The sequence below is a fragment of the Hylobates moloch genome, unplaced genomic scaffold, assembly GCF_009828535.3.
Source record: "Hylobates moloch isolate HMO894 unplaced genomic scaffold, HMol_V3 SCAFFOLD_5, whole genome shotgun sequence".
Classification (NCBI taxonomy): Eukaryota; Metazoa; Chordata; class Mammalia; order Primates; family Hylobatidae; genus Hylobates; species Hylobates moloch.
In genome coordinates, this window is record NW_026652280.1 from 1024088 (window position 1) to 1038012 (window position 13925).

Here is a 13925-nt window from a genome sequence, read left to right on the forward strand (position 1 = left end):
CCCCCAACCAAGGTCTAGAGTCCACACAGCCAGGACACAGAGACACAGGTGACCCGCACCCAGGTCTAGAGTCCACATGGCTGAGACACAGAGACACAGAAGACCCTCACCCAGGTCTAGACACCACACGGCTGGCCCACTGAGTGACAAGGAGACCCGCACCCAGGTGTGGGTCCACATGGCCAGGGATTGCCCTCTGACAGCCCCGTCACACTTTTGTCAACCTTGCCTTAGAGAGCCCAGCTTTCCTTCCAGTTTTGTGACAGCTGAGTATCAGGAACACTCCTTCATATGCTCATCACTATAACAAACACGACAGTTCTCCAGGACCCAGTTCTGCATTTTAGAGAACAAGTTTTCTAGATCCACACGGGAAGTGAAACCTCGGGCAGCACAGGAGGCTCCCTGTGTCCTGCCTTGGCTCACCTCTCGTCTGCTGCATCTGCCTGTCTGTGTCTAACCTGAGTCCTGGTTCCCATGCATTCAGAACTCTAGGACGGGGAGGAAGCACCGAGTTCACTTCCCCTCCAGAGTTAACTTGAATTCAACTAAGGTACGACTTTTAAAGTATAAGAGTAAAAGGAATTCTCAACTTGTTATCAATTACAAAGAATACAAGAGTGCCTAGGTTACTCTGGAAATCTTAAAATCTTTCAAACATTCCTTAGGATATAACAGTGTGGTGAATATATAGAATGTGGTAACTGTTCACATTAATAAGGCTTTTAAATAAAGATATGTATGTACTAAAAGAGTTGAAATTAAAGAAAAAGCTTACATTTAAAGATGTTTGAATACAAACTAACATTAAAGGCATCTTAATTAAGCTTCTCCAGTGGATGGTTTTAAAGCCGTCTTCATGCCCACTAGGAAGACACAACACTGAATGCTAGATGGCAAAGAGAACAGAATGGACAGGATGGGGCCGGCATGGTATGATGCCTCATTAATGTCCAACTAGTCGGGCCCACTTGCCAAGGTCATCAAGAGAACTGAGGTCAGGAGAGAAAACTTTGTTCAGGGAACTGTATGGGATGTCTCAAAAGCCTTTAGCTCAAGCAGCTTTAGTCTCCCTCAGGAGAAGGGCCACAAATCAACAGTACTAGGGATCAGTAACAACATTTAATATATGTTTATACAGCACCAGGAAAAAAAGATGAAATTTATTTTAAAAAGGGAAGCATTACTATCTTCATGAATGATTCTTAATTAAGAATAACAAATATCAGTGAGATGGAAGAAATAGGCTGCAATAACTACGTATGGAAAATGTAAGCCTTCTCCCCATGTGTCAGCTTCTGAGTACTGTATCATAGATGCTTTCGTGTAACTACTGAAGGCCAAGCACTCAAGGATGCTGGCTTTCAGGGAACGCACAGCTGGACTCCATTCTGGTCCCCGTGTAGCCTGGCTCTATGGTAACTGGCAGGGGGAACATACCTCCCGAGTGCAGCCATTCAGCGTGAGGCCAGGCCAGCACTGACCACACTCACCACCTGGCGGAGAGGCTGGCAACACTCATGCCTCTCAGCAACGCCAAGGCAGCAGCATGAAGCAGGCTGAAGGGCAGGTTTCCCTGGCTAAATGTGCCCGCCCATGGTGTGAAGACCCTTACGGAGCTCGGGGCCCATATGTCCACCCCAGGAGAGTCCTCCTGGCGTGAGGTCCCTCCCGAGGCCTACAGAGCCCAGAAACTGTCCTGCTCACCTCTGAAGTCTCTTCATGGAAAACTGTCCTTGTTCTCTCTCTTTGTATGTTAAGAAATTTATATACGTATGTTTTACATATATATACACACACACACATAACATTTATATGTATGTAACATTTATATATATAGATGTAATTTATACATAAATAACATCATCAAACACCCACAAAATTGTTACCTATTAAAACTGTCATATACCCATCAAGTATTTTTTAAAGACACGAAACACTAGGATAAGATTAATCCTCTTTCAAATTCCATCCTCCAAAAAGCTAACATGTGTCCTCCTCCTGGAATTTGTTGTATAGTTTTGCATACTGCAGGCCAACAGTTAAACACAAGCACACAAAGCTGCCCTGTTGTGTGACACCTGCCTTCTCCACGGGCCTAGCACACTGGCCCTTGGATCCTTTTCTTCAAGGTACTGTCTCTCGGTACTAGGCTGCTAGCAGGAATGCTCCTCACACTGCTCCTGCCTCATCCTGCCACATCTGCATATTCTTTAAATCTAATTTAAATGTTTCTTCTTCAGAAAAGCTGCTTCTAGGCCTGGTCTATATAAACTTCATTTTTCTTTTTTTTTTTTGAGATGGCATCTCACTCTGTCACCCAGGCTGGAGTGCACTGGCGCGATCTCGGCTCACTGCAAGCTCCGCCTCCCGGGTTCACGCCATTCTCCTGCCTCAGCCTCCAGAGTAGCTGGGACTACAGGCGCCCGCCACCATGCCTGACTAATTTTTTGTATTTTTAGTAGAGACGGGGTTTCACAGTGTTAGCCAGGATGGTCTCGATCTCCTGACCTTGTGATCCGCCCGCCTCGGCCTCCCAAAGTGCTGGGATTACAGGTGTGAGCCACCACGCCCGGCCTATAAGCTTCTTTAATTACAAAATTTCCATAGCACTCTGTACTTGTTTGTGATACTTAGCACAGTAACGTTATCTAGACCACTTTCTTAATCTCTGTCCACAAAGCCACAAGCTCCTGAGGACAGGATCTGTAACTGCCTTGCCCCAGATCGCATCACCGTGCCTGGTGTAGAACAGGTGCTCCATGCACATGCATCAGGGAGTGAGTGGCATCCAGGAGAGAAGGGCTACCAGCACTGGGCAGCACCGAGAGGACACAGCTCCCACAATCCAGCCTCTCATTCCGGGCTGCCATCACCTTTCAGGCACTCTCTTCCAGAGCTCCCTGCTGCTAAGCCCCATTATTGGCACCAGCATCAATGCCAACCCATTCCTGCTAAACTTCCTCCCTAGCATCATCCTCAGCATCACCTAATTTCTCATCAGCTTCCTTCCAAACATCATCATCAATGTCAACTAATATCTGATAACATGGTAATCATATGACATCATCTACCTCTCACAGCATGCCTGGCCTCTTCTAATACTTTTCCGTTCCACAGTCACTTCAGCCACACTCTCCTCCTGCCAACCCTTCTCGGATGACTGAGAAGTGCTAAAATCACCACTGGCTTCCCAAGCTCTTCTGTGGCGCCTCTCATTAAGGAACACTGACAAGTTTGTCAAGAAACAGGTCAAAGACGAACAGAATATCCCTGTACTCCTGCACGAAGGCTGCAGCACCTCTCCCTGTCTCAGGCCTTGAGAACCATGTGCAGTGTCTGAGGAGCAGCACAAGCCTCGCCACAAGCTCCCAGGACTGTCTCAGGCCCACTGAGCTGGAGTCTGCGTTTAGCAAGGTCCCTAAATATTTCAGGGCACTGTGAGAAACACTTCTTTGGAGTCCCTGGACAAAACAAAGCATCATCTATCCGGGAGCAATCACACTCAGAGGAGAATGTTTTCCTTACCTGATGCAACAATGGTGCTTGCCCACAATGTATTTTCTATGCTGAGACTTTCATGAATGGGTGGGTCACTGTCTTCCTGTGCAGGGAGACAGAAAACAAACTGTCAAATGAGTGATTGTTCATTATTCATACCTTAGATATCCTCAGTATTAGAAACAGGTCCACAAGCTCAATCCAAGTGAACAGCAGTGCAAAGGCACTGCAAAACGGACGTTAGAAAAAAAGGACTATAAAAAATTGAAAGTACAAGTTCAAAGAACTCCTATAATCAATTAATTGCTTGCAGTGCTCAACATTAATACACAAACAAAATAATTCTAAATTTTCATGAAAGTACTATATCTTCTAATATTTATTTATTTACTTATGAGGTATTATTACGTTGCCCAGGCTGGTCTCAAATTCCTGGGCTCAAGCAATCCTCCCATCTCAGACTCCCAAGTAGCTGGGTTTACAGATGCATCCAGCATGCCTAGCTTATTCAACTACATCTTTAACACGTCCTTTAACAACACTCCTGGAAAAGTAGAAAATATTAGCACAGAAATAACTACAAGTCAACTTTTCAACATTTCTTTTGGGTGCATAACGTAATTTCCTCTCTATCTCTCGTGAAGGACAAGGGCAATGCTTTTTAAGTGTACATGTATTCACGAGAGAGAAAATGCTTCCGTGAATATTGTTATAAAATAAACATATATTTTTAAAATGTATTTCTCTTAAATTCCTCTTTAAAAGTATGCTATTATTGGTGGCTCACGCCTGTAATCCCAGCACTTTGGGAGGCCAAGGGGGTGGATCATGAGGTCAGGAGATCGAGACCATCCTGGCTAACACGGTGAAACCCCATCTTTATTAAAAATAAAAAAAAATTAGCTGGGCGTGGTGGCAGGCACCTGTAGTCCCAGCTGCTTGGGAGGCTGAGGCAGGAGAATGGCATGAACCTGGGAGGCGGAGCTTGCAGTGAGCCAAGATCATGCCACTTCACTCCAGCCTGGGCAACAGAGCGAGACTCCGTCTCAAAGAAAAAAAAAAGTACGCTCTTATTACACTAAATATTCTTAAACAAAATTCAAGTACGTTATATGATGCTAACTACCTAAACAGATAGCAAACAAATATGGCCACACATCAGTATCACAACAGCAATACATACAGTCTAGTTTTACATTTACACTTTCAATGTTCATATTCAGAGAAGAAAATTACAATTTAAAATCTGGGAATTTTTCATCTTAATATAAAGTCATGGCCTACATTTTGGTTATGGAAGTCTTACTAGAATAAAGGAATGCAAGCATCCACAGCCCTGCATCTAGAAGTAACATAGGGAAGACGTCCCATGTGGAAGGCAGTGACCTCGACGTCTGGATAGGGTAAAAGCCACACACTGTCCTGACTGTTGGGCGTCTCCTGTAAAATAATGCCCCCTCCACAAACTGTATTTTATTATGAAATGAAAATTTCCTATCAGGATATACCTTAAGAAAAAAAAAAGAAATCAAATTTGAAAAGGAAAGAAATTGAAAACATATTTTCCAAAATAATCTGCATGTACAAAATACATTTATGCTACTGGTGTTTTCCTTCTATTTACTTATCAAACCACTTTCAAATGATGTAATTCTGGCCATTTTGCTCATTACTTGGGAGATATTTGCTAGATATTTGTTGGCCATTTTGCTCATTATCTGGAAGATATTTGCTAGATATTTGATTCTCTCATATACTTGATTTGTTTGTGAAGCACAGAATCTAAACCAATCCTAACAGTTTCCAAAATATTTCCCCTAACATGGCAATTATTTAGTAACTAAAGTATTTTCAATTACATTCAATTTGAGGAAGGCATTTGGCCTCCAATTGCCTTGTATGCCCAAAATAGCAAGCCCAGTAGTTAGGAAGAGTCCTGCAATGCAGGTGCAGCTCAGGGTCAGACTCTCAGGGCCCTGGGGATCGTGAACCTTCCACCACATGCCTTCACAAGAAGGCGACCACCTGACCTGAAGACTGACCTTAGCGTCTGAGCCTTTGGGAGAGTGAAGGCTATGATGCTGGGAATTGTTTACAACACAGCTGGAGTGCTGTTTCTTTGAAAAAAAAAATCATTTCAAAAATATACACTGGCATTTAAATAAACAGTACCTTGGTTACATCATCTACAATATGATCTCAGTGGGCACAAGTGCAATGCCAGCCACAACAAAGGACATAAACAGGTCTTCTCAGTGATGTCAATGGTCTTAAGGAGCAGGCGTCCTGCAGACACAGCCTGGATGGAAACAATCTGTCTACAGTATGTGCTGACTCCAGCATCGCCCAATTACTATTTCTGCAGATACACAAATACCTTTAACTCTACAGTCCCTTAGGAATTACTTCCTTCAATTCCACTTTATCAAGTACATGTTGCACGCTTTCCTGAACTTAGCAGTTTACAACTTATAAAAATCTGATAATTAACCTGTATCCATATGCAAAATACTAAGGATATATATTTTTAAGTGGAAAACCTAAGAATTATATTATCCCAATATAAATCTGCATTTTTACAGGGGAAAAGAACTTAAAAGGAAGAGTCAAAAGAGTAATACTAGTATTTGTAACAGGAAGGGAGGAGGGCTGTAAAAGTGGTTTATACCTTTAACCACTTTATTTTTTATATAGTTTCATACTAATGGTAATATGTTTACAAATGTCAAAATATACTGGAATCAAATTAAGCTCCTGCACAGTAGCTAACACACCACCATTACAGTCTTTAAAACACAGAAAAACATTCAAGTACTTAATTTTCCGACACTGTTCATATTTTTTCCACAGAAAATACCAGATGGAAATTGCCTTTACTTTGTTTATAACTAAAGTAGCTGCTCAGAGTAAAGGCATACAATTTATCCAATGCTAAGATAAACAATCCAGAAAAACTGAGTTATCCCTATGACTTTTACGATTTGATAGAACAACCAAAATATCAACTTTAAAGAAAAAGCAAGTAGCCTCTACAGATTAGACTACTTTGTAATTGAATTTAGGATTGCACTGAAATGGGCAATTTCTGATCCATTCAAACAAATGGTGTTACAATCTAACTCAGCTTAACACTGCTGAAGAAACAAAAATATATATATATCCTCTAACACTGTTGAAGAAACAAAAAAAGATATATATCCTCATTCCTACTTCCCAGATACAGTTGACACGGTATATCCTTTACCTGCTGGGGGTCTAGAGGTTCCAGCGTTGGCACAGCCAACTGAGCAGACAGTTGGCATTAAGAAACTAAATACTGAATTCCATATTTATCATTTTAAAGCATGAAGCAATAAAATTTTTGTCTACCATAAATTCAGAATTTTATTGTATCAGAGCAACTGACATGTTTCTAATCCCATATTTTATGGGTTTCACCTTCCTAGCACCTAGCACAGAATAGGCAATGAACATTGTCCAATACATAAAAGAACACTCATTAAATTCTTTTTCTAATATCCACAGGAATCCAGATGTCTTTCACCTGCAGTGCCCACAAGCATGATGCTATAATGAGTCACCTGCCTGTGGTTACTCTGAGTCTCCTTCTTTTATGAAGCATCAGGTACTTGCTCCTCCAGGGCCTCCTGCCTGCTGTTACTCTAAGCCTCCTGCCTCTACGAAGCATTGGGTTCCTGCTCCTCCACGCCCTCCTGCCTCTAAGAAGCATCGGGTACCTGCTCCTCCAGGGCCTCCTGCCTGCCGTTACTCTAAGCTTCCTGCCTCTATCGTTCATCAGGTACCTGCTCCTCCACGTCCTACTGCCTCCATGATGCAGCAGGTACCTGCTCCTCCAGGGCCTCCTGCCTGCTGTTACTCTAAGCTTTCGACCTCTATGAGGCATCAGGTACCTGCTCCTCCAGGTTCTCCTGCAGGAAGATGCCTATCGTGACTTCACCACCCCAGTAGAAATTCACACAATTGTATTCCCTTTAAACTCTTCCTAATGGTTCACTTGATATGAAAGTTTCATTATTGATGCATGTCAATCTCTTAGTACTATATTTTCTCCTACTGTCAAAGTCCAAGAGAATAAGGGCATTAAAAAACATAAAAATTTTAGAAGGGTTTCTCAAATGTAAAAGAAAGGTTCTATATAATTTAGTTTTAGAAATTTTAGCTGGTTTCCTGTTACTTTTCTATGACCATTTTTTCATATGAATGTTTCTGTCTCTAACATAATTTTATGTTGAAGAAAACACAGTATCTATGCATTTTTCTTTCAGTTCTGGAATGGCAATGATTGACTATAAACATTAAACATTTTTCTAACATGGAGAAAATTATTCCAAAAGATGGTTTTGTACCAGTCTCATGAAGCACAGAATAAAGACTGGGAAGACTGAAAATAAATTTTCTCTAAAATGCTCTATTTTGCTTTCCTTCTCTTTAATGGTCTATAGTGTGAATGGATAAAATCTGCTTGGGGGAGGATGCAAAATGCTACCATTTCATGCTGTTCTCTCAACAGCATACCTTACTTAACAAACAGCAGAGGTTTGCTTTTTTGAAGGAGAGTATTTTGGCTGAAGAAGACATGAACAATGATAAGTGTGCTATGGTTTGCAAAAGAAATTACAGCAGAAAATACATTCTCAAAATGACTAACTGGGAATGTGATGTTAAAGGACTATAAATACTGCGAATACTTCAAAACTGGCTACAATTCACAACCCCAAACTTCCAAGAGAATACATATAGATTTTGAACAGTAAGTGACATTAGTGATCTCAATCATTCACATAATGAAAAAGGTTATACAATCAGTAATTTAGGTTGTTCTCACATCATCTGAGGAAAATGGAAGCAGACATCATCACAGCGCCACATCTGCATTAGATTCTGCACAGGCATCAGCATGCATACTGAGTACACTGCCGCAGGGACCTTCAATTAATTAGCTCTAATTCCGTATATATATGTATTTTTTAAGACAGGGTCTCACTCTGTCACCCAGGTTGCAGTGCAGTGGTGCAATCACAGCTCAGGGCAGGCTACACCTCAACCTCGCAGGCTCCAGCAATCCTCCCACCTCAGCCTCCCACATAGCTGAGGCTACAGGCATGCTCCAGCTGTAGCCACCCCACTAGGCTAATTAAAAAAAAATTCTTTTTAATTAGAAATCAGGGTCTGGGTGCAGTGACTCACGTCTGTAATCCCAGCACTTTGGGAGGCCGAGGTGGGTGGATCACTAGGTCAGGAGTTAGAGACCAATATGGTGAAACCCCGTCTCTACTAAAAATACAAAATTTAGCTGGGCTTGGTGGCGCACACCTGTAGTTCCAACTGCTGGGGAGGCTGAGGCAGGAGAATTGCTTGAACCCAAGAGGCAGAGGCTACAGTGAGCTGAGATCGTGCCACTGCACTCCAGCCTGGGCAACACAGCGAGACTCCATCTCAAAAAATAAATAAATAAGTAAGTAAATTAGGTCTCCCTATGTTGCCCAGGCTGGTCTCAAACTCCTGGGCTCAACTCCCACCTCAGCCTCCCAAAGTGCCAGGGTTATAAGCATAAGTCACCATGCCCAGCCAATTTGTTCTAATTCTTATTTAAGTATTTAAGCTGACACAAAAGATATATTTTGTCTTATGTATATTACACTATAAAAAAATGAAGATAAGTGGATACCACTCCTTAACAATGCCCAGTTGATAAATTTGAATTTAACTGAATTTCATTTTCTCATTATAAACAAGTTATCGTGTCTTTATTCTCTTCCTTTTTGAAAAATACACACAAAAATCAAGAACTTTCATCAAAATAATTCAGATTTCAGAATGGATATATCTAAAATGAGAAAAAAAAACTCTTAGAAAACATCAAAGGCAATGAAAGGCTATCTGTTTGAATGAACTTGAAGTAATTTACACAAGGTAAATGTATCTTCAATTAGCTTGAAAACCAGAAGTAAGTTTCTCTCTCTCTTTTGAGCGGCACAGCCTCCCACAAGTGGCCACCATCATCAGGCCATCAGCATATGTCTTGTGCCTCATGAGGTGAAGCCATTCCCATTCCTAAATTCAGTTTGTGCTCAACACTTGGCACTTGCACCTGAGACACAGGTCACTTGCACTGACCATCCTAAAGTAGCCAGGGCAGCAGCCAGCACCTGCTCCTAAAAGGGTGTGGGAGCCTCAGGCTCTAGAACCTCGATGGCAACTGAGCATTGTGGCCTGGAAATTCAGGGCCCTACCCAAGTCTATTCTGACGAAAATAATTCCACCACCACTTCTGCTCTGACCCCAACGTTCCCACCTACACCTCCGCTCTGACCCTGACAGTTCCAACCTCCACCTCCGCTCTGACATAAACACATTTACTCACAAGATATTCACAAATGTATCCTTTGTTATCTGATATTTGGCAATTTCTGAGAAACCGTTATTATAAATTTCCCAATTAAGCCCACTTGGTCAGGGAGCATATTTTATGAGTTGACTTTTTTTTCCTAAGCTTTTTTCTGGCATATCTTAATAAATGTTCTGTGTGCACTGGGTAAACTACCCATCCTGCTGCCTGAAGTCTCTGTATCTGTCAATGGAATCAACTTTATGAATAGTGTTCTTAACACTATAGTGTTCTACTATATCCTTACTAATTTTCTCCCTACTTACTTGTTCAATTATTGAGAAGTGGGTATTAAAATCTCCAACTATCATAAAGGATTTGTCAATTTCTCCTTGAAGTTCTAACAGTTTCTGCTCCAGGTACAATCATGTACAACCTAACAACATTTCAGTAGACGGTGGATGGCACAAACCACAGTAACCCAATCAAAGTATAACAGAGATGAAGCATTCCTACTGCATGGTCATGCTGCAGCCATCAGAATGTCATAGCATTAGACATTACTCACGTGTCTGTGGTGACATTGGTGAAAACAAAACTACTGGGCTGCCAGTCATCAAAGTCTAGCGCATACAATTATGTACAGTACATAATATTAAATAACAAACAACTATGTTACTAGTTTGTGTTACTATACTTTTTATCGTTGTTTGAGAGTGTATTCCTTCTACTTATTAAAAAACAAACAATTGTAAAACAGCCTCCGGCAGGTCCTTCCGGGGGTCTGCCAGAAGAACGCATTGTTATCCTGGGACAAATCCATGCCTGTTATTACACGTGGAGATCTTCCAGTGGGACAAAATGTGAGGAGGAGACAGCGATACTGATGATCCGAGTATGCCTAGGCTAATGTGTGTGTCTGTGTCTGCATTTTTCTTTTTTTTTTTTTTGAGACGTAGTCTTGTTCTGTCGCCAGGCTGGAGTGCAGTGGCACAATCTCGGCTCACTGCAACCTCTACCCTCCTGGGTTCAAGTGATTCTCCTGCCTCAGCCTCCTGAATAGCTGGGACTACAGGCACGTGCCACCACGCCCAGCTAATTTTTGTATTTTTAGTAGAGATGGAGTTTCACCATATTGGCCAGGATGGTCTCCTCGATCTCTTGACCTCGTGATCCACCAGCCTTGGCCTCCCAAAGTGCTGGGATTACAGGCATGAGCCACCACGCCCAGCCGTGTCTTTGTGTTTAACAAAAAAAGTTTAAAAAGTAAAATTTTAAAAAATTAATTTAAAAATTAAAAAAGACTACAGACTAGGTACATAAAGAAAATATTTTTGTACAGGTGTACAATGCATTTGTGTTTTAAGCTAAGTGTTATTAATAGAGTAAAAAGATTTTTTAAAAATTAAAGTTATAGGGCTAGGCACGGTGGCTCACACCTGTAATCCCAATACTTTGGGAGGCCGAGGCAGGCAGATCACGAGGTCAGGAATTCGAGACCAGTCTGACCAACGAGGTGAAACCCCATCTCTACTAAAAATACAAAAAATTGGCCGGGCGTGGCAGTACCTGCCTCTAATCCCAGCTACTCAGGAGGCTGAGGCAGGAGAACCACTTGAACCTGGGTGGCAGAGGTTGCAGTGAGCTGAGATTGTGCCACTGCACTACATCCTGGGCAAGAGAGTGAGACTCTGTCTCAAAAAAAAAAAAAAAAAAAAAAAATTAAAGTTACAGGAAGCTGAGATTAATTTACTATTTAAGGAAAACATTTTTAAATAGGTTGAGTGTAGCCTACATGTACAGTGTTTAAAAAGTCTACAGTAGTGTGCAGCCATGTCCAGGCCTTCACATTCACTCACCACTCACTCACTGACTCACCCAGACCAACTTCCAGTTCTGGAAACTCCATTTGTCATTAGTACTCTATACTAACGACATTATCGGTATATCATTTCTTAATCTTTTATACAGCATTTTTTACTGTACCTTTTCTATGGTTAGATACACAGATACTTATCATTGTGTTACAATTGCCCACATTATTAAACATAGTAACATGTTGTACAAGTTTGAAGTATAGGAGCAACAGGCTATACCATATAGCCTAGGTGTGTAGTAGGCTACACGATCTAGGTTTGTGTAAGTGCACTCTATCATGTTTGCACAATGACGAAATGGTCTAACTTATGTCTCAGAATGTAACTCTACTATTAAGCAACTCATGACTGTATTTTGCAGCTCTGTTATTAGTGCATAAATGTTTAGGGCTTGTCTCCATAATAAATCCTTTTCTCATTATGCTCTGAAATGTACTTTGTGTGATATTACTGTAAGTAACTCCAGCTTTGATTAGTGTTGGTACGGTATCTATTTTTTACTTTTTACCTGTTTTTAATGTGTTTTCTTATAGGCACCATATACTTGAATCTTGCTTTTTTTATACAACTTGACACTCCTGTCCATTTAATTGGGGATTTAAACCATCTAATTTTAAACTTAGGTTTATCAGTTTAATTTCCAAATATCTGAGGATTTTTAAGATTTTTTATTTCTAATTCCATATTGTAATTAGTGAATATATAATTGCAATTTTTAAAAAATATACTAAGACTTGTTTTATATTCAACTATAGTTGGAATTGTTCCATGAGATTTTGAAAAATGTGTATTATGTAGGTGTTGCATTTAATAATATCTGTCAATATGCTAAAGTGCCTTCCTAATGTTATTTTAATATTCTATAGTCTTAATAAACTACATGTCCTTATTCTATAGATTAGAAGGAAAAAATCCATTCCTGTAGATTTTATGTTGCCTATTAGTTCTATAAATTTGGGGGTACTATGTTTTTCTCCAGTCTGACAGTCTCTGCCTTTTAACTGCAGAGATGTTGAATTACTGAGTCAACCATCTTGCTCGTTGCTGCTCTTTGCTTTCTACTTGTCACACCTGGTATTGGGTTTCCTGCACCTGTCTTTTTTCAGGGGAAAGAAACCAGTTGCTCCCACTTTAGCATTTAACTTCATCACCTCTGTTGACCTCTTTCTTTTTTTAGTGGTTGCTCTGAGAATTATTATATACAACCTTTACTTATCACAGTTTACTCTGAATCAATATTGTATCACTTAACACATAGTATTTTTAGAAAAACTTACCTCCTTTTATTACCTGGCCTCTGAAATCCCCACCCTAACAGAATGGTTTTAAGGTTCTGTTTTTTAGTTATATGACCTTAACCTTTATATGTTCTTCCTTCGCTCTGCACTCTTTTTGTTCACTTTGTCATATACTTATTTAATTCAATAATTTTCATTTTTATTTTTATTGCTATATATATATATATAAAGATTATAAATTTTCCTATTTCCACACATATCCAACAGATTCAGATTCTGATATGCAGTGTCTCCATTACCAATCTAATTTCAGTTTATATTTCTCCTATGATACAAAAGTTGATGAATATATAGTATTTACATTTACAGGCAGAAAGTCGTTTCATTCACTGATTTTGTTACTGCTTACCAATTTTATTGCATTGTGATCACAGAATATTGTCTGTATGAGTTCTACGTTATGGAACTAAAAATTTCTATACAAACAAATGTATGTTCAACTTTTGGTGACACCCTATATATGCTCAAATAAAAATTACTGGGGAACAAAGTTCAATAAAAATTTAAAATCATATATTTTACTGCTCATGTTCTGAGCTCTCTTCTATACCTCTCCTACCTTTCTGTGCACCTGACCCACTGGGAACTGCAGGTAGATGTTAAAGTTTCCTATGACGGACTTTATTACCTTATAGCATCTTTCTTCACCTCATTCTAAATGCTTTCTCGATTCTATCCTGGTATTCTTGTTAAGTACCAAGGCTGCAACTCCTGCTTCCTTTTTATTTGTATTTGCTTGATGTATCTTTCCTTAACCCTTTAGGCTTTCTGATCCAATTAATTTTCTGTGTGAAAGAGCCCGTGTACTATGCATCTTTAGCCATATGAATTGATCAACTGTTGTCTAATTTTTAAAACCAAATTTATTTTTTGGTGAGGTGTGTATTTTCTGGTCACTAC

The 13925-nt window shown here is 40.2% G+C and overlaps 1 protein-coding gene across 11 annotated transcripts in view; it reads right to left on the reverse strand.

Annotated features, from left to right (window-relative positions):
• Positions 1-13925, reverse strand: part of ATP9B (ATPase phospholipid transporting 9B (putative)) — a 322806-nt gene that overhangs the window by 158105 nt on the left and 150776 nt on the right. For all 11 annotated transcript variants that reach the window (XM_058438242.1, XM_058438240.1, XM_032152031.2 and 8 more), the window contains one exon: positions 3529-3604. In XM_058438242.1, coding sequence (XP_058294225.1) covers positions 3529-3604 — 76 coding nt within the window. The remainder of the gene's footprint in view (positions 1-3528; positions 3605-13925) is intronic.